Consider the following 21,669-nt stretch of genomic DNA (forward strand, 5'->3'; position numbering starts at 1 on the left):
CTCAGCTGCTTTAACTAGATTTAAAATTGATTATTTTGGAAAGGCGATAATTGAACTTTATGCAACTTCTTTGTAAAATGAAATATTTTTATGATCTTCTAGATCTGCAACATTATGAATGCCACTGCAGATGAGATGTTTAAATTTCAGGTACTGTGAAAGTTGTTAAAACTGTTAAAAACAGAATTGTTAACATAAATGTAATTTAGGTTAACTTTTTATACGTACAAATTCCTATAACTTTTGGCATTACTGAGTTTACAACAAAAGCACTGAAGCATTTAGAAAATACATTTTTATATAGTCAACGTGTTTCTCTTTGCTGTTGCTTCAAGGAAGGTCCTATAGATGACTCAGGATGGACTATCAAAAATGTATTATCTATGCCAATAGTAAACAAAAAAGAAGAAATTGTTGGTGTTGCCACATTTTACAACAGAAAAGATGGGAAGCCCTTTGATGAACAGGATGAGACTCTCATGGAGGTACAAGTACTTACCAGGTCCGAAAGTAGCTTATATGTTAAATGGGACCCAGTAGTTCTGAGCAGTAAATGTGGTCTCCAATGTTTTGCAACCCCGAATATTTTTTTTGTTTGTGAAGGTGTAACCTAGTAGCTCTAGGTCTCAGAAATTGATTCATAGAGATTTTAGGCAATGAAGATTTTGTGATGACATGCCCAACTAAGGGAATTGTACAATACCTGTCATGCATTTTGAATATCTAGATGCTATACACTGAAACAGAACAAGAGAGATCATTCGCAATATCACCATCCTATTATTTATTGCGATAATATTTCTAAATCCTGACCCCTTGATCCTCTACAGTATAGACACAATTGTGCAGCCTGGACAAACATCTCAGCAAAGGGTTAAGTGTATGCTGACAGTAAATAGCTCTTTGAGCACCTGCAGCGCACCTATGCAGCTGACTCAGTTTTCTGGTGCTCAGCACAGTTTGAAAGACTTTCAGGCCAAAAGAAACCACTTTCGTTTGAGGTCTTTTGATTTATTTCCAGCCAACCAGCGGGACACTTGTTCCCTCAAAGGATGAGGCATTTTTTTTCCACCAAATGCATCCGATGAAGTGAGCTGTAGCTCACGAAAGCTTATGCTCTAATAAATTTGTTAGTCTCTAAGGTGCCACAAGTACTCCTTTTCTTTTTATAAGAAAAAGGAAGACAAGAGAGCTACATAATTCGAGTAAAGTCTAGACCTAACTTTGTTTAACAACCTGTTATGTCTTCAGCCTGTTTCCCAGTATCTCTGCTGAATGACTCGTCTTGCAGTGCTAATGTCTCTCTAGAGAAAACATGAATGTTACCTTTAAAGTTTTATGATTGATCCTGAAACCTTTACTTAGAAGTAATCATTACTCACATGATTAGTCACAAAGGCTACCAAGGTATTACTCACTCAAGCAAGCATTCGCAATCAAAATTTGCAAGAACAGGATCTTTGTTACTACTCAGGAAGTGGAAAGGTTCTCATTTCTCAAAGAGCAACTTGTAATGCCAATGAATTTAATAGCAGTATGGCAGTTTACGTTTGCAGACTAAAACCACCTTATTTAAAGATATTGGGCCATATATACTAAGCGACTGTGCTGTCTTTTGCAGTAAGGGAGGGAGGAAGGGAGGACTTTTTTTCACATCCATCTGTAAATCTTTTGATAATAAGATGTGTTAAACCATGATGATGTTTTCCCTAGAAATAAACAAATAGACATCAATGACATGCTTTAATATGCTTAAGGATTGTTCCACTGTTTCTTGTCTTTTTTTAAGTCTTTGACCCAGTTCCTGGGCTGGTCGGTCCTCAACACGGATACTTACGATAAGATGAACAAGCTGGACAATCGCAAGGACATTGCTCAGGACATGGTTCTGTACCACGTGAAGTGTGATAAGGATGAAATTCAGGAAATCCTCGTACGTCTTTTATGTTTATAAAAAATGTTTCACGCTTAAATAGCAACTCCACCTGAAAGAACTTGAATTTATATTCATGCTTTGTTCCAAAGTGTGTTTTATTACGTATACTTCCTAGGCACCCATCACCACAGAGTGACCTTCCATTACATAATAGCCCCTTAATTCTCTCCTGCCCCACCATTGCCAGAGCTGTGATACCACCTTTAATAGGGACAGATCCATGTAGTTAATTCCAGGGAGCTTCCAGAGCTCCATTAGCTAAGATTTGCACAGAGAGATGACTCTTGATATGAGTATTGAAGCTAGTAATGCTTAGCTCAACCACAGCTGACCAGAAAGAATGGCATAGCTGAAGAACTTCTGCAATTAATTTTAAACAAGCTTCAGACATACAGCTACACTTTACTACTGAGATACAGTCACCGCTGGGGTGGGACAGCTGCCCTGTGGACAATCACTCCCTCAGCATGCCACACTATTGTTGGGCAGCGTTCCAAGCTAAGGAAAAGCAAATGGTCAATGCTTAGTCTTAAGAACATATTTCAATGCTAGCATTTCAAACGCACCATACAGTCAGAAAGTTGAAATGGGTTCTTTCCTTCTTGGGTCTTATCAGGGGTAAGCAACTTTGCGGGACAAATCAATTCCTCAGTACACATAGCTGCGTTTCCACAGATTTCATTGAAAGCAAAGTCTGAGTTTAGCTGAGTTTACAGGTCTTTTTGTGATGCGGCTTGAGGGTCAGTCCCCAGAGTGAGTTTGGAGGACAAACAGGTTTTTCACTTTTCAATGAGGCAAGTTCTCTATTGAGATGAGTGATGTACTGCACTTTGGAACCCACCCCGCCACTCTCAGAGTCACTTTATAACTCAAACTGCGCCTTAAGATCAGAAATGTAAGTAATGTTCAGACGATAACATATATTTGGAAGTTGGACTATATACCACCAAAACGCATGCAGCTTTAGTGTTGATTGTGGCATTGCTCGTAAAATTAACATGTGCGTGATCTCTGCAGCCAACAAGAGAGAGGCTGGGGAAAGAACCAATGGAATGTGAAGAAGATGAATTGACAGTACTACTGGTGAGTTCCCGTGCGCAGTTGATTATTAAAGGCAAATAAGAATTTCTTAGGGAGATGTAGGAGAAACCTATGCAAATTCTTATATTGACACCCTCGGAATAGTATCTGGTTATCTCCCAACAGAAAGCACAGAACTCCCTCCTTTCCAGTTGTACAGGCATGTGGCATAACCTAGGATAGTATCATTAGACGGCATGCCCTCTAGAGTTCTTGGGAGCACCCTGTTTTGCACTACCCCGGCTCAACGCACTACCTAACCAGCACAATTGAGCCCCTAAAGAATAAATCCTTCTGACAACCAGCTCAACACCTAGGATCCTCCACTCATTTCGCTACCCAGAGCCAATATATACCTAGGTCTACCACTGGCTTCTTTCTCCAGTCCATGACCACATTTGACTTTGACATTGACATATGAAATCCACTTCGAGAGGAATATAAATACCAGCAGAGAAAACAAAATGGATTGTCATTGGAAGAAACCTTTTTGTCTTCATTTTACCTGAAAAGCACATTGCAGTACAGATATTTGATTAATATGAAAGAATGGAGTAGCAATAATTTGGTGGCGTTTTTGAGAAGACCATGTGCGGTTTTTTGTGGAATGGCACACGCAGCACGGAAAAAAGACAAGCTGTTCCTTTTTCAGAAAGAAGAACTGCCAGACCCCATTCAATCTGAGATCTATGAGTTCCACTTCTCCGATTTCAAGTGCACTGAAATAGAGCTTGTGAAGTGTGGAATTCAGATGTACTACGAGCTTGGGGTGGTGAAAAAGTTCCAGATCCCACAAGAGGTAGGTGTCGGTTTCTGGTGAGATGTTATCGAATCATGCTTGGGGACTCCCAAATTAGTAAGTCCCACTGGGAGGGTACAGAGGCTATTGATTTATAGTTATTTTTATTTATTTATTTTATTATAATTATTATTAATTACAATACTGAAATGCTAGGTGAAAAAATAACAGAAAATGGGTCTCAGGAATGGCATTAAGAAACAGTGAAGAAACAGATTGACAGAGTCAGAAGGGTACACACAAGACAGGCCCAACAAAGTAAGTAACAGAATGCCACTAGCCGTCACCTACAGCCCCAAACTAAAACATCTCCAGGGCATCATCAAGGATCTACAAACACGGCTACCACTCTGAAAGACGCTCTTCCCCTATTTTACTCACACCTTCTTGTCAACTGTTTGAAATGGGCCACTCTCATTATACCTGCTCCATGCATCTGATGAAGTTTGTTTTAGCCCACGAAAGGTTATACTCAAATAAATGTGTTAGTCTCTAAGGTGCCACAGGGACTCCTCGCTATTTTTGCTGAGATAGACTAAGACTAATCTGAATTCTGCTCACTGTTCTTCTATTTGACAGGTGCTGGTAAGATTCATGTATTCTGTCAGCAAGGGTTACAGAAAGATTACGTACCACAACTGGCGGCATGGCTTCAATGTAGCACAGACTATGTTCACGCTTTTAATGGTATATCTTATGTACGACTACTATGTTTTTCCTCTTAACTCCACAACATAGTTCTATTTACCACTACTCATATGTTGTGAGTAGAAATCTTATGCATTTTCTTACAAGTATCTGCCAAAGTCCTTTCTGGAAAAAATCTTATTCATAAAATATACAAAAGTTAAGGCAAGTAGAGCCTTCCGTCCCCTTCTAGAGGCTGGTCCACGTAAATTTATGACCCTGATATTACTTTTAGGTGATGAACATTGTCCTTTAGCTCTAAGAGCAGAGCAGACCCCAAGTTCAGAACCAAGAACAGCTGTTCTCGCAGAACCTTTCCCTTCAACAGCTGAACTTGACTGGTCCTAAATGGAGGAGAAAACAAGACCAGCCAGTCCCAGGCCTGGTGCATGCTTCTATGATATAGCAGGACCAGCTCACTTTCTGAACTGCTAGGGAGCTGCAACAGGAATTAGACATAATGCTTCCCTGAATTCTCCTGGGGCAATGGAGCTTCTTGCTAGGTTTAACTAAGAGCTTTGCCTAGACAGTTTCAGCTCACCTGTGGGAGGTGCTTCTCCTCTAACTCCATCTCAGGAGGGGATGGGTGTGGATAAGATCAATATGGCATTCAGATGCCTCGGTGATAAGGATCTCTCATATATGTAATTAAAATACACACATGCGCTGATATTGCAATGTTTTTCCCCTTTTCTTTCTGCAATTCTTATACTAATTCTAGTGTAACTTTAGTGCCCTCGTGGCCAAGATAGCGTCTGCTTTGCAGGGAATTCTGCCCAAGAGAGGGCGCGAGCAGGAATGCAGCAGGAAAAATTCCTTCCACCCCAGGAGCACCTGTTCCAAACCCCCAAAGTGAACAAACACACCACACAGGAAAAGTACAATAGATATAATAAAAGGAGATATTAATTTACAGAGGGATGAGAGGAGACAAACAAAAAGGGGGAGTATAGAGGAAACACTGGAACGGGGTTACAGCCAAATGAAGGACCCACATATTCAGTAGTAGCACAGTCTGAAAGAGCAGACACTGAGCAGTGTGTCTCCACACAGCGACCAGGAGTCCTGAGCAAAGTTCAATGATGATTCTTGGGAGTTTCTGGTCATCTTAAGAGCTGGTGAATTTTCCCCAACAACCCCCTCCGGTGCCCTCTTCTGCCGCTCTCTGCAAAGCCACACAGAGCGACAACTTCCCCACTTAACTTATTCCCATGGCGTCACAAGCCTCTGTACTCATGCCTCTCTGGGCAGCGGTGATACTGGGTTCACCTCCGGCCTGTTGTTCTCGGGCACAGTGCTCCTCCTGGCGGCTGTCCTGGGGTGTCCCCTATCGGCCGCCCTGTCCTTTCCAGGATTCTGTTTTCTTCACTTTTTATCCATGGCCTCCCCTCCCCACGACGAAAAACATTTAAAGGGGCCATGTTCTCCCAACCCCAAGGGTTTACGCTGGATTCTCTCTAGTATGTAGCCTCATAAATTCCACGCTTAGGTCTTTAATTGTGTTTTGGATATAGACTCCTACTCTCCTAGCAGATTCACTCTGATTTATAGTGTATCAGAAAGACTCATGCAAGCTTTTAATTTTCTCCCCCTAGACTGGCAAACTGAAGCGTTACTACACAGACCTTGAAGCCCTTGCAATGGTAACTGCAGCTTTGTGTCATGATATTGATCACAGGGGCACCAACAACCTTTATCAGATGAAGTAGGCACTTTTCTATTGCTTTAAATTATTCTATTTGTTGTTTGTATATAGTGGTGGAGTAGCATCGAACTGAATTCACACCACATCCATCCTGTTCCTACTATCTAACGCTTGGAACAACTTCCTCTCTTCCGCAGGCCACTCCTGCAATTGATTTTCTTTTTAGGTCGGTAAATTCACACTCTCTCAGTGCTGTGGAAGTTGTCGTTCTATAGCAGGGCAATTGGTGTTTGGCCAAAAGAGCGTTAAGCTAGGGAGATACTAGAGGTGGAGGCCAAATGCTATGCATGACACCACAAAGCTTGCGCTTCAAAGCGGGAGCCGGGAGTGACATGGTCGCAATGACCACGCTAGGATTCTAAGCAGCAAATTGGATCAGTGTACCATGGATAGTTACTCTCTGCTACATCAGACATTCTGCTCATGGTTTTAGTCTAGGGGAAAGCGTACAGCAAAGAACACCACACAAGCTCACTATTTCAGTGGCTAGATGAGTAATGCACCCGCATGGTGCTTGCTGGGTTTATTGCCATAGTGTTCTCATGAGGTGGTGGACCTCGCTCACACTCACTCCCTGTACAAAGGGAGCTGTGTGCAAAGATTTGACTATCAGGGCTTTGCACTGGGATTTCGCAGGTGTTCAATAAAATCTAGGAAAGTGTGCAAGGTCTGCTGCTTTTGCTGTTGTTTTAAATCAATAAAATATATTGAATTCACACTTTATAATGAGGGTCATTTTTTAATGGTTAATAAAAGATATACGGATGTTAGACATGAATAGGTGTTTAGATGATTCATAACTACTGCAGTAAAGAGTGTTAACTCTGGTTAAAGGCCATAAGAATCTTTTGATCAATTAATAAGCCAATTATTTAAAATATTATCAATTAACCCTTTATCTACTAGTTAAACCTAGACCTAAAGCGTAAAAAAGCGAAATATTAAAATAAGGCACACGGTAAAACTCCCGAGTTTATTAGTGTTGCACTAAATTTTGAATTTTTTTATTTATACAATTAGATCTCAACATCCTTTAGCAAAGCTTCATGGATCATCAATTTTAGAGAGACATCACTTGGAATTTGGAAAGTTCTTGCTTTCAGAAGAGGTTTGTGATGCACATTATTAATAGAGGCATTTGATTTACTTTCAGTTGAATTTTAATTAACACTTTGCAGTTTCACTTTGCAGGGGGTTGTGCCAATATTTTACTAGGGTTTAGACCTTTCAGGCGTTGCATATGTTCCACCAGGTCAGCTAAAGTTTTTCATGTGACCCAACTCCAAAGTCAAAGTGAGATTCGGTTAAAATGACAAAGTTTCCCTTAGTTAAAAAATTAAAAAGCTAAAAAGTTCAGCTGCTTTCCTTCTCAAAACTGTTTTACCTTCCCTACCATAATGGGGCTTCAGGTGCTACCACACTATACAAGAGAAACAAATCAGCCCCAGATTGCTCTGGAGACTTGTGAGCCTTTTCCCCTTAATATAATCCATGCGTGTGATTCAACTGAAAGCAGACGACATGGGGTTCACGCAGCTCTAATCCTGTAAAAGACAATCTTCAACTCCCATGGTTTATCAGACACTTCCTAACACAGCTGCTATTCTGAAACCTTCCAAATAGTGAAGCCTGTGAATACTTCCCTGTAATGCAGACATTCCCTCTAACTCGAACTTTCAATCCTCTAGCTAGGGACAGTGAAACATTGACTGGCCATCTGTCCGCCTCTATGGGCCAAATCGTAACAAACTCACTCAGTTTAACTTTTACCTCAAGCAAACTCCCATTAAAGACAATGGGAGTCCAGTTATATCCTGAGTAACTACTTCAGAGTACTGGGTCCCATCCCATGCCTGTTTAAATCATTAGGTGCATATATATAAAATGGAGCGTGGGTATTACATTGACCCCTCATATCTGCATTTTTACTGTAGCTGAAGATGTTAAAAAACGAATTAATGCTTATATTCTGAAATAAGCCGCGCATGAGATAACCAGAATCACGTACTAAATATTGTTTTCCTTTAGTCTCTGAATATCTACCAGAATCTCAACAGGAGACAATTTGAGCATGTGAATCATTTGATGGAAATTGCTATCATAGCTACGGACTTGGCACTTTACTTCAAGTAAGTGAGTCATGTAGTTCAGGAAGAATATTGAAAATAGCTGCTCACATTAGTCTAAAGCATCACAACTGATTCTCCAGGCTCTCTGTGGGCAGAACTCCCAGAAATATTGGTTGAATATTCAGGAGACCATACGTATGCTGTCAACTATTACTTAATTTACAATAATTTTTAAAACTGATTTGAATTTAAATACATTGTTTTTAATGATGATTTTTGTGAGTTTTAAATTGCTAAAATGGTGATTTGTTTTCCTGGTTTCTTTAGTTAGTTTCTTAGATTACACCATTACACTTTAGATTTTATACTAAGAAGTTTCACACTAATATACTGATCAATGCGAAAGAACTTGATCCTTGGTCTTTTTAACATCCATTTTAGAATAGCATATATTCAAACAGAACATAGACAAGCAAATGGCCCATGCTATATTTGCAAACTATCCTTCCCATATAAATAATTTTTGCAAGTCATGACCAGCCTGTGCTCATCCGTCAGTGTTTGCAGTATGAAGTCAGAGACCTGGGCTCCTAAAAAGGGCCGGATTTCCAATTCGGCACAGTAGGCACGTGCTTGAGGCACTGGTGTTTTAAGGGCGCCTTACCTCTCTAAAAGTGTCTGCAACACGAAGATCAGCTGTAGACGGGGCAAGAAGGAGGTGGTACTGAAAATTCCCTCCCTAGGGACGTGGAAGGTGTAAATCCGGCCCTGCTCCTGTAATGTGCTTGTTTTGGAAAACACAATCCTTCATTGCCTAACTATGGACTCATCTTTAGGGTCCTGTTTTGAAAATGTTGGAGAGTGTGTAAGAATATTCACAATAACTTTAATGTATTGAAAGTGTAACTTCACTGTTAGCATGGTAGCAAATTTATTTAGAAGTGAAAATTTTATGTCACTAAGAAATAATCTTGTAGTGATGGTGTTCTTCTGATATTTACATGGCAAGGATTTGTAAACTTGTTAAAATTTCACAAATAAATAACATTTGAACTGTTCCTGTTGCAAATACACATACAAATTATGAACATTAGGCACACAAAGAGTCCCAGTGTAGTTAAGTTCCTGCATGAGGATCAGAGTCAGTACTTTGGCTTTTCTCTATGGCAGTATGACACTGTACTGATAGCACCATTTATAATTTAGTTCAGTGTAAATTTTACCTAAAATTGTACCAGCACAACTTTTCAAATTGTATTGACAAGACCTTAACCTGATGAAATGCTATTTTTTGCAACATTTAAGTGCTTTACAATTACTTACAATACTCTGTCCTAGTTAAAAGATTCAAATAACAATACATCGTTACCCCAGGCACTTGACTGGGGTAACGTAGCCACAAAGACATTGGTGTTTCAAGGTATTAAATAGAGAGTTGTGCCAATCAGTCTACGTGCAAAATCCTGAGACATGTTTGCTGTTGTCTCGCTGACAGTGATATTCCTTAATGGACATTTCAAGGGACATGGTCTGGGACTAGCTGGCTGTTAGGGATGGAAAAGTGGGAGGTGAAACCCAGAATCCAGAATCCCATTGTAATGCTCAGATTGTGGGTGAGAAACCTACTCCCCGATCTCCTTTTCCATCTCCCCTCCCCCTCCCCACAGGCTGTTGTTGGCTAGTTGTTTGTCCACCCTCTACTCTTCATGATCTTGGGACCAAGAGCCTCCCCCTTACTCCTGCTTCTGCACAATAAACATGGTAGAAAATAGGGCTTCACCAGTGCTCAGTGAAATTAATGGAAAGACTCACTGGCCTCTGAGCATTGGAGGGTAGGAGATCTTTCCTCGTAGACAGGCAATTCTTGAAATGAGGGATTGCTCATGTGCAATGTTTCCATGAGAAAACAAAATGAGGTCGGATAACTCCATATTTAGCGCATTAATATCCTTACCTCTTGGGTGTTTTGAAGAAAGAGAACTATGTTTCAGAAGATTGTTGATGAGTCCAAGACGTATGACAATGAAAATGCCTGGACTGAATATTTGTCTCTGGAAACTACAAGAAAAGAGATTGTCATGTGAGTAAATAAAAATCTCTTGATAAGCAAATGGTGAAGTGACAACTATTCCCCTATTTAATAATTGTCTATTAAGAATAGATTGGATAGTTCAGCATAACATGCGGTATTTCCTATAAGGACTATTACGCTAACATTTTAGTCTTCAAGGACTCTCGGAGCCAAACTATGGTGGCTTTCAATTCTGGGTTACTCTTGAAGGAAAGCTCAAAAAAAGATAGTAAAACCCAAATCACTTTTTAACTTCCTCTGTACTAAAGAATTATATGGACACATAGCAGAATTTTGTTTAAGTGTATGACTAGGATGAAGTCACATCTAGATATGTGTCAAGTAAATTTTATATTGAAATTCTAATTGCAAGTATCCACATTCCTATTTTAAATTGCTTAGTCTGTTTGCATGTTTTTATGGCAACTTTCAAGATTAAGAGAATCCTATGAGTTTTATGGTGCAGACAAAAGGCATGACAAAAGTTATGAAGTTATTGCAAGCCCCACACAGAACCAGAGAGCCTACTGATGAAAAGTTTTGAGAAGTCTGCTTTGGCTTAAGCGGAAAGGGAGGCCAAAGCCTCCCTATTAATGAAATCAAGGCTAAGAGTTTGAAAACAGAGTGCCAGCCAATATGAATCTGAAGCCTGGTATACTCCTAAACTTACTAACTATAGCTGCTCTGATGAAGATTATTAAAACTTCACATCTCAGAGACATAGTTAACCTTAATTAAGCTTTGTGATAGACACTTCCATCGACCTACGTACAGAAAAGCCCTTTCATTGCTGTAGCTAGTATCTACACCACAGGAGCATAGAGTAACCTATTCTTGCAAAGTAGCTAAGTAATACTCCTCTCAATGAGAAACTTTTTACTATATTTCAGAGCGTAGATTCAGAGTGCTTGCTACCTGGAACAATCCCGCTCATTGGTATTGCATGAATGTTTGGGAGAAGGAAGCTTTCCTCTGCACAATTACAGCTACAGCATAAGTAGGGCCCTACCAAATTCACAGTCATGAAAAACGTGTCACAGACTGTGAAGTCTAGTCTTTTATCTGCTTTTACCCTATACAACACAGATTTCACTGGGAAACAAGTATTTCTCAAACTGGGGGATCCTAACGGAAAAGAGAGTTCCGGGGGGGGCAAGGTTATTTTGGGGCGGGTGGGTCACGGTATTGCCACCCTTACGTCTGTGCTGCCTTCAGAGCTGGGTGACTGGAGAGCAGCAGCTGTTGGCCGACTACTCAACTCTGAAGGCAGTGCCATGGTAACAGCGGCACAGAAGTAAGGTTGGCAATACCATCCCATACTATCGTTACATCTCGCTGCTGCTGGTGGAGACTCTGCCTTCAGAGCTGGGCTCCCAGCCAGCAGCCTCGGCTCTTCAGCTGCCCAGCTCTGAAGGCAGCGCCGCCGCCAGATGCAGTGCAAAAGGGTAGCACTACGACAACCCCCCGGCCACAATAAACTTCTCTCTCTCTCTCTCACACACACATACACATAACACTCCTTTTTGGGTCAGGATCCCTACAATTACACCAGTCTGAAATTTCTCCTTTAAAAAGCTGTAATCATGCTAGTTAAAAATCTCATAGCAGTCTGCTATAAAATCTTTAAGAAGTTACATGAGATTTGTCAGAATTAGCATAGCAGTAACACCTAAAAAGCAAACCCATCTGATCAAAGAAAACTAAAATAATCATAAAACTGTTTTGCTGGCAGGCAAGAAACACAGTTACAGTAGGTTTAACTCAAGATAATACTGCATACTGTCTGGCACTAATTTAAAAATGTCTAATGCTGGTTCTCCTTAATCTTTAATGTTTGGCGGGGGAGCTGAGAGAAGTGGCAAAGTGTAGTACGGTTAAATTACAGTATAGACCCTGCATCCAATGGAAACGGGATTGAGTGCTTAGAATACAAACTAACTCCAGTTCTGGTTCTGTTCTCCAGGGCCATGATGATGACTGCCTGTGACTTATCTGCGATCGCTAAACCCTGGGAAGTGCAGAGTAAGGTCAGACGCCTGACACACAATATAAATTGAAACGGTCTGTTGTGTGAAGCCTGCATGAAGGAGGCTTCTTTTTACTTTTCCTGGCCAAATTTCCAGTAATGCTGATATTTTTCAATTGACGAGCTGAGACCTTTTAGCTTGATCTTATTATATTAGCAATGATGAAAGAGATGAGATGCAAGGCTTACCAACACCATATCTTCCCTCCCAGTGTTTCCATAGAAGGTTTTTATGGTATTGTATAACACTGAATAATGTAAATTAATGTAAAGTAAAATTAAAAGTAGACATATCTAGAGACCGCACTCAGTGCTAGGACTCACTAGGACATAGTTAGTATCACAGAGGGGCAGTAGAAAAGTATCACAGAAAACAGTGCTGGCAACTCTGACTTTATTGCTAGTCTCATAACATTCAGGGTTTTTCTTAAAACTCCCCACTCCTAGACTCATGTGGCTGAGAATCTCAACTAACTTTCACTTTTAAAAGCATTAGGCCTCATTGTTACAGAAAGTTTAAAACCGAACTGCACAAAAACATAAGACAAACTTCAACATTTATCTTTTAAAACCTCACTTTTTCGGGGTTGGGGGGAAGAGTCGTTAAAGCTTCAGATTGGTAATACTGGTAAAGGGCAACTGTGTCTTTGGAAATGTGACAAAGAATCCAATAATGCTGTGACTGTCCCCACCCTAAGTCTCATTTTAAAATTCTGCTAAGGGGCATCGGGGGAGCTCATAGACTGATGTTAAGGAGCAGTAGACAGAAGAGTCTGCTGCCAGAGTCACAGAGTTTGATTATGCATATCATAGCCCCAGGGTGATTCCACTGATCTCAGTTTTGTGATCCTGCTGTGAATTTGTTAACGAAGGGCTTGTCTACACAGCAAGCAAGGGTGCAAATTTGAAGCACTACGAGCGTGCCGTGCAACAACAGCCTAAATGCGAGATTGCTACAGATTGCTCCGTTCACATGGGACATTACTGTGTGGCAAATTGGTATGCTGTAGATTGACACCCTGATTTGCCATTCAGTAACATGTGGTGTAGACAAATTGAGTAGAGAATCAGATTCAGCATGCCAGGCGAATGACTTGGCTGTAGTCTGGTATCTGACAGATATGATTGCAGGATAAAGAAGGAGGGACTGGAACGCTCCTGTTAATGGAGACAAACTGTTTCTGATTAAAATCCCCAAACTGACTGTAGCTCTTATTCCAACGTAGGTAGCTTTACTAGTAGCTGCTGAATTCTGGGAACAGGGAGACTTGGAAATAAGTGTACTTCAGCAGCAGCCTATCGTAAGTAGTACATGAGCTGTTGAAAGCTCAAATAAGTTAATTTTCTTCTAACAAACTTTTTCAGTGACAGCAATATATGAATAGGGCTGGACGCTTTGACAACATGGGAGCCCCTGGGGAGGGGGGAAGACCCCTGTAATAGAAATGAAAGCTGAGATCAGTAACATACAGGTCACAGGTTCCAAAATCTAGCTCTGCTAATGAATGCGCTTTAAAAAAAAGTGGAATGTTTGTTTAGTTAATTTAAGGAACATTAGGAGCCCCTTAGCATTTATTAAGAATACAAAGAGCATTCAATCTGGTACTATAGTGAGGGGCACAATAGAAAACAATATCCATGGACAGAAGTGGAGAAGAGAGACTATAGCTTGTTAAAGAAAAATTATGACAATACTTAGCCCCATCATTTCATTGTTTGTGTGGGGGAAGGAAGAGGTCTGAAAAGGAAAGCTTTTGAGACTGATACAGAAGTGTTAGGCTGATTTGTGGTACCCTTCAAGGCGGAATTGTTCTAAAGGAAAAACAGAAGGAAAGCCAAAGAAATCCTATTCTCTTTCAGCCTATGATGGACAGGAAAAAAGCTGCTGAGCTTCCAAAGCTTCAAGTCGGTTTCATTGACTTTGTATGCACATTTGTCTATAAGGTAAGTGATTTGCACAGCAAAGAATTAATGCTTTCTGATGCAGCAGCAATAAATTTTTTTAAAAACTACTTACTCTAGCAAAAATTATACAAGCAAATATCTCTCCTATCAGGGAGACTTGATCAACACCTAGAATGTTAAGCAACAAGGCACATGCTTGTCTTCCCCTGACCAAAGACACTGTCCAGCATTGTTACAACATTATTTAACACACTTTATTTTTGCTATATGGGATCACATTCTCTGCCTAGCAAAGCAGCTTTACACCACACAGCAGTGCAGAGCAGCCTCGATCCTAGCTCAGATGTGCTTTAATCTGTGATCATCGGGCAGCTAGTGTAACGCAGAGCAACCTCACAGCGCCTGACAACCCCAGACCTGGTCAATTGTATAGCGCCATCTTTGCACCTCTGGTCATGAACTGCACTGGCCTAGGAAATAAAAGCCAAGATTCTACATCAAAGTGCATATAGGGCAGTGGGATATAGGATGGGATGGTACAACAATTCCACTCCTGTTGAAATACGACACAGCGTGGGCTCAGGGTATTTCTTGAGCGGCCCGCAGGATCTGGTCCAAGAGGTAACGAAAGCTTAACCGCTTGGTAACGGTGACCCTAATGTAATTAAATGTAGCATCCTCGTAAGGCCTATAATACCAAAAAACCCACCGCAGTAACACTGAACTATAAAACCAGGAACTATGCAAAAGTGAGGGTGCTTGTTAGATGGAAATTAAAAGGTGTTGCCAGAAGGGTTAAATGCAGCATGGGGACTATTGGAAAACACAATAATAGAGACTAAACATATACCCCAAATCATCAAAGACAATAAGAGGAACGCCACCATGGCTAAACAGCAGAGTAACAGAGGCCATTAGAGACAAAAAGGCATCCTTTAAAATTTGTGAGTGGATTCCTAGTGATGGTTTCAGGAAGGTGCACAAACTCTTGCAGGTTAAGGGTAATAAGGCAGGCCAAAAAAGAACTTGCTAAAGCTGCAAGAACTGAGTAAGAATTCTTTCAAGTACATCAGCAGCAAGAAGTGTGCCCAATAGCAAATAGAGACCCTAGATAAAAAGGGAGCATTCACGGAAGACAAAGCCATTGCAGAGAAGCTAAATGAATTCTCTGCATTGGTCCTCACTGCAAAAGGATGTCGGGAAGATACTAACACCAGGACATGCTTCCTGGAGGACAAAATTTAAGTACTGTCCCACATTGATATGTCCACCGAAGAGGTTTTATAACAAATTAAACAGTAATAACACACTAGGACCAGATGGCATTCACCCAAGCATTCTGAAGGAACTCATATATGAAATTGCAGAACTGCTAACTGTAGTATGTAACCTACTACTGACCAAAGCTCTGTACCAGATGACTGGAGACCAGCTAACATAATGCTGATTTTTAGAAAGGGCTCCATATGTGATCCTGGCAATTACAGGGCAATGAGCCTAATCTCATATAAACTGTAGGGGAAGTTGGGTGAAGAATCAACACAGCTGTTGTAAAAGGGATGTCTCATCAATCCGTCTGAATTCTCTGAGGGTGTCAATAAGCAGTGGCCAAAGGAAAAAGATAGGAAACAAAGGGTAGGAAAAAATGGTCAGTTTTGAAAATGGAGAGGGGTAAATAGCAGGGTCCCCCAAGGATCTGCGGTGTTCAGCATATTCATGAATTATCTGGAAAAGAGGGTAAACAGTGAAGTGGCAAAGTTTCCTGACAATGCAAAGTTATGCAAGGTAGTTAAATCCAAAGATGACTGCACGGAGTTAGAAGGCGATGTTGGGTGAGTGGGCAACAAAACAGATGAAATCAAGACTGTGAAAGCAATGCACATTGGAAAAAATAATCTCAATTATACATACCAAATTAGCTGTTACCACTCAAGAAAGAGACCTTGGTGTCATCGTGACTAGTTCTTTGAAAACTTCGACTCAATGCACAGCTATGGTAATAAAAGGCTAACAGTATGCTAGGAACTATTAGGAAAGGGACAGAAATTATCATAATGCCACTATATAAATCTATGGTGCACCCACAACTTGAATACTCTTTCCCGTTCTGGTCACCCCGTATCTAAAAAGATATAATGAAACTAGAAAATCTTCAGAGAAGGGCAAAAATATGCTCAAGGGTATGGGAAGGGTTCCATAGGAGGAGAGAAAAGAAAAGGAGTACTTGTGGCACCTTAGAGACTAACAAATTTATTAGAGCATAAGCTTTCGTGAGCTACAGCTCACTTCATCGGATGCATTTGGTGGAAAAAACAGAGGAGAGATTTATATACACACACACAGAGAACATGAAACAATGGGTTTATCATACACACTGTAAGGAGAGTGATCACTTAAGATAAGCCATCACCCACAGCAGGGGGGGGAAAAGACAGAGACTAAAAAGAATCAGGCTGTTCAGCTTAAAAAAGAGACAACGAAGTGGGATATGATAGAAGTCTGTATAATCATGAATGGTATAGAAAAAATGAAGCATTATTTACTCTTTCCCACAATACAAAAACCAGGAGTCAACCCGTGAAATTGATAGGTAGCAGATAGATGGTTGGGGCTGTAACCTCATGCTCCGGGTGTCCCTAGCCTCTCATTGCCAGAAGTCAGGAGTGTAACATCACCTGTTCTGTACACTCCCCATGTAGCTCTGGGAGTGGGCACTGTCAGCAGACAGGATATTGGGCTAAATGGACCATTGGTCTGACCTAGTATGGCCATTCTTATAAAAAAAATCATCTAAATCTCTGGGATGAAAACTAGGGTGGACAACTCTGCTTCTCTGGCATAATGGAACTTTTCACTGTAAGGGTAAAGGTTGTCTTGAAATCTAGGCTGGAGTGGTGCTCTGGCACTTTACTTTGTAACGTACCAGGCTTTGGCAACGTGACCAGCTACTCAACTTTAGCTCAGCCACCACTGGGCCGCCATGGAAGTTACCCCTCCCCGGCATTGAAATTGGAAGCGACACTCCTGCTGACTGCAGCAAAGTCTCCTCCACCTACTGCATTTCTCCAGTCCACACCCCATCTGCCAACCACCCCACCCCTGGCAGAGGACAGCTCTATCGTAGATGGAGATGTGTAGCTGCAGCCTCCCACTTTACTCCAGGAGGCACAGTGACTGGGTTCTCCGCAGCACCAGAGCTGGAAGCAGCGTGAGCAGGCCCCTGGGAAGGGATGGGGAGGCGAAGTCAAGCCCAGGAACATTAGAGGGCTGTCCCATATTTCTGAAAAACAGTATTGGCAGCTTTCCCAGAGGGGTGGGGGCAGCATCAGGACCTACTTCGCTCCCTGGCAGGCACAGGCAAGGGGGGAGGCCTCAGCAGCAGGCACTGCAGAGCTCGCAGCAAGGCACCTCCTCCGCAGGCTCTGAGCTCCAGCTCCGGGACAGAGGAAGAAGTAACTACTGCAGTGGTGAGGGAGGAGGCTACCCCTCAGCCCCGACCGCATGTACTTCCTAGCAGGGCTATCAGTACTAATATGCCCCCATGATTCCTCAGCTAGGTTTGATGTGGGAGTAACAAGATCTAGGAGGATCGCCTGAAACAAACTGTTTCTATTAGGAGTCTCAAGCTGCTTCCCTCTCGCTGCTGATGGGTTCTGAACCCAGATGTAAATGCTCCCTCTAATTAGCTTTAAGCTTTCATGAGGTACAGCTCACTGAATGCATCCGATGAAGTGAGCTGTAGCTCACGAACGCTTATGCTCAAATAAGTTTGTTAGTCTTTAAGGTGCCACAAGTACTCCTTTTCTTTTTGCGGATACAGACTAACACGGCTGCTACTCTGAAACCTCTAATTAGCTGGTACTCTAGTCCAGGGCCAGACCCGTAGCTGGCACCCTTAGTCAGGAAATTAACCCCTTCCCAGCCTGAACTAGCAAGAGGGGCATGCACCTGGTGGCACAAATATTTTGAATGAGCAGCTAAATCACTGTTGTACTGTTTATTTGGTGTGCTTGGTTCAGGAATTTTCACGTTTCCACGAGGAAATTCAGCCGATGTATGAGAGATTGCTGAACAATAGAAAGGAATGGAAGGCTCTTGGTGATGAGTATGATGCAAAAATGAAAGTGCTGGAAGAAGAGAAGAAAAAAGAGGAGGAAAAAATGGCTGCACAGCAAGGTCAGAAATACTTAAAATTCTAATACTTCAGAATCTACTCCTGTGGTTAACTCCCCTACCCCACCAGTCCCCTGTGTAAATTAATGTCTCCAAACTCCCAGCTCTTCCCACACTTGTGCACTTGGTTCAATAGGAAATTCCCAGTCTGAATTGGGCCCATGACTCACTCTGTCAAGGGCCAAGGTTATTATAGAGAATGGCTTCAAAACATACAATTGATATCTCAGATAGTTACATGACTCAAGAAAGGCCATCTGCATAACCTCCTCTGTGGAAGAGATCTCATGTTGTAATGGGCTAGTTATCACCTGTAAGACACACAGTGTGGCAAATAGTGCGGAACGCTGCTGATCCTTGCCTGCACTTGCAGCTCAGCTGTGTTCAGCTACAACTGATGTTTGCACTGAGTCAGCTTTGTAGAGTAGTTAGTCTACCGGAGCAGGGAAGGACACTACAGAGGCTGTGGTTACCATGCTGCATAACAGGCCAAGGGAAAAACAAGGAATTCACTAGAAATAAGATGCAAAAAGAAAAGGAGTACTTGTGGCACCTTAGAGACTAACAAATTTATTTGAGCATAAGCTTTTGTAAGCTACAACTCACTGATGAAGTGAGCTGTAGCTCACGAAAGCTTATGCTCAAATAAATTAGTCTCTAAGGTGCCACAAGTCCTAAATTAGTCTCTAAGGTACCACAAGTCCTCCTTTTCTTTTTGCGGATACAGACTAACATGGTTGCTACTCTGAAACTAGAAATAAGATGAAGCAGCTCCCAAGTGTACCTTTCTAGCCAAACTTTTGCTGATAATAAGACTAGTTATTACAGCTTCCAATGAAAGTTGTGGAGTCCCCATCATTGGAAGCTTTCACAAACAAGTTGAACAAAGGACACCTGCCAGAGATGGTCTAGGTTTACTTGGTCTTGCCACAGCATGGGGTGGCTGGACTTGATGGCTTTGCGAGGTCCTTTCCAGCCCTCCATTGCTAGGATTCTATGCATGCAGATTATTTGGGTTTAATGCTTTTTCCCTGGGCCCAGCGCAATTCCCATTTAAGTCTCTGGGAACTGGACTGAGCCCCTTCCTTCTTAATTCATTTTTGTGGTTGATAAGACCATTCAAGGCCGAGATTGTCTTCACCAGTCAGGGAGCTCATTATCCTGAAGCATTTTGAAGCACACAGTTTTGTGTAAAAAATGGCTCTGAGCACATTGGTAGCACTTCACAATAGCTAGGAATTTATATCAGCCTCATGGGTTAAAAAGTAAAACGACTCAGTTAAAGACTAAAGGATTTCAAATTACAGTAGGTTTATAGCAATCGCAAATGTATCTCTAATTTCTTGTTTCCTCCCTTACAGCAGCTATGACAAGTTGCAATGGAAGAACAACTCCCCCATCTAGAACCTGTTGTATCATTTAAACCTATTTCTGCTGGTGTATGAACTACGCATCCTGGGAAAGGTCTTGTATGAGAAAAAGTTACAGTGTACGAATATAAATTATTGATTTAACCCTTTAATTACCTAAACTGGGCTCATCACTTAGCCATGGAAAGGGCCTAGTTTTGTTTACCTGACATGTGTGAGCACCCTTACTGAGGACAGTGAGCCAAATTCTGCCCTCTTTCTCACTCCATACAATACCACTGAAGTCACTGGGATGTACCATTTAAGACAGGGCAAAATTTGGTTCCATGAATCTACTTGCATGAGTAATGGCTGTAGCAGTTGTCCTGAAGTCTGAATTCCCTCTTCCCTATTCCAGGCCCCCATGTATGTATTTACAGGGCCAGATGGTGAACTGACTTTGTGCCCAATTCAACTGTTATTTACCTAGTGTGCAGCTGGAGGTTAGGGGTGGGTATATTGAGGCTGAATTAACTCCTTCAATGTATCTCACAGGACCACATGGACAAGCCAGCAATATGTAAAAGAAAAGCATAAAGACAGTCAGATCCATTCCTCTCATAGGGAGAAAGATACCCTTTACTCAAATATTTGTGCTGAGATTCTGATCTCAGTTACGCTGATACAGCTATGTAGTTATTTCACCGTAGTCAGACTGATGCCCCAGAGCAGAGTTCAGAAAGTGGGCTTTCATCTAGAACAGTGTTGGTGAATCAGAGCACAAGAGAGTGTTAACAATAGAACAGTTAAATTATCTGTCCTTCTTACACAACAGTAAACTTTTATCTTTTGAAGGAATTGAGCCAAATTCAGATCTGGTCTAAACAATTGCAACTCCACTGAAGCCAAAGAAACACCCATGAGGACAAGAATAATTCTGTAGCGGGGTTTGAATAGTGTGCAGTCAGTGCTACATGGGGTTACACATTGCAGGATGAGGATAAAACAAAATATTGAAAAGCTGCTCATTCCCTGAGCATGATCAGTTTTTTGCACTGAATGAGGCAGGGATCCTGGGAAAAACATAGCATGTGATCATGTAATTAGAGTGTGCATAAATGCATAGGCACAAAGGTGCTAAATTAAAGTTGCCAAAGCAACCTTATTTCTGGCATGCCTTGAGTGTTTGACTTTGCAACATTATTTTAATATAGTTTGTTCATAATGCAACTTGCCTGGCCAAAAAGTAGGCCTATTTTGATCAAAATGATGGAAAAAAAAAGAATATGATCAAGCTTGGGGTATGTGCTACATTAGACCTCTTTCTGGTTTTGGCATAATCCCCATTGTTGTTTGCAGTGTTGATCCCAGGATATTAGAGACACAAGGCAGGTGAGATATCTAGAAGTTGGTTCAATAAAATGTATTACCTTACCCACCTTGTTTCTTTGGGACACCCCTGTATTCCCCAACACCTCAGAGGTGCTGACAGCTGAATTAGAGAAACAAAATCTAACATGTGGCTTCAAATTGGTCTATGCAACCATACTTACAAGAACATGACAAAGGAAACGATGGGGAAAGGACGTAAGGAGATATCCTGCTCTCCTCTTATTCAAGGCATTTCCCCCCCACCCAAAGTCACTGGCTTATGAGAGTTAACTATAGTTAAGTCATATTCTATTTGCTTTTGTAAAAAAAATAAATACAGCACCTTGGTACTCATCACCTCCTGTGCTTTTACACTTGTGACTCACTTACATCTATAGCTACTTCTAACTGAAGAGAAAGAAGAAGGGAACTGACAATGACATCCAATTGTCACTGAATGTCAGTAATGCCTGATTTACATCAGAGAAGGAAGAGACA

At 41.4% G+C, this 21,669-nt stretch overlaps 2 protein-coding genes across 2 annotated transcripts in view; one reads left to right on the top strand and one right to left on the bottom strand.

The window, feature by feature from the left end:
* Positions 1 to 10,666, bottom strand: part of LOC119855591 (purpurin) — a 47,096-nt gene extending 36,430 nt beyond the window's left edge. Inside the window, exon 1 of the mRNA XM_038401911.2 lies at positions 10,231 to 10,666. The gene's annotated coding sequence lies outside the window, so the exon portion shown is untranslated. The remainder of the gene's footprint in view (positions 1 to 10,230) is intronic.
* Positions 1 to 21,067, top strand: part of PDE6B (phosphodiesterase 6B) — a 29,695-nt gene extending 8,628 nt beyond the window's left edge. The window contains exons 8-22 of the mRNA XM_038401902.2: positions 103 to 150; positions 336 to 485; positions 1,790 to 1,933; positions 2,954 to 3,019; positions 3,669 to 3,815; positions 4,395 to 4,502; positions 6,098 to 6,207; positions 7,228 to 7,315; positions 8,236 to 8,336; positions 10,249 to 10,356; positions 12,311 to 12,374; positions 13,600 to 13,674; positions 14,234 to 14,317; positions 18,298 to 18,454; positions 19,813 to 21,067. Of these exons, the coding sequence (XP_038257830.1) occupies positions 103 to 150; positions 336 to 485; positions 1,790 to 1,933; positions 2,954 to 3,019; positions 3,669 to 3,815; positions 4,395 to 4,502; positions 6,098 to 6,207; positions 7,228 to 7,315; positions 8,236 to 8,336; positions 10,249 to 10,356; positions 12,311 to 12,374; positions 13,600 to 13,674; positions 14,234 to 14,317; positions 18,298 to 18,454; positions 19,813 to 19,874 (1,512 nt within the window). The 3' untranslated portion in view covers positions 19,875 to 21,067. The remainder of the gene's footprint in view (positions 1 to 102; positions 151 to 335; positions 486 to 1,789; positions 1,934 to 2,953; positions 3,020 to 3,668; positions 3,816 to 4,394; positions 4,503 to 6,097; positions 6,208 to 7,227; positions 7,316 to 8,235; positions 8,337 to 10,248; positions 10,357 to 12,310; positions 12,375 to 13,599; positions 13,675 to 14,233; positions 14,318 to 18,297; positions 18,455 to 19,812) is intronic.
* The last annotated feature ends 602 nt before the right edge of the window (positions 21,068 to 21,669 follow it).

The sequence above is a fragment of the Dermochelys coriacea genome, chromosome 5 (genome assembly GCF_009764565.3).
Source record: "Dermochelys coriacea isolate rDerCor1 chromosome 5, rDerCor1.pri.v4, whole genome shotgun sequence".
Classification (NCBI taxonomy): domain Eukaryota; kingdom Metazoa; phylum Chordata; order Testudines; family Dermochelyidae; genus Dermochelys; species Dermochelys coriacea.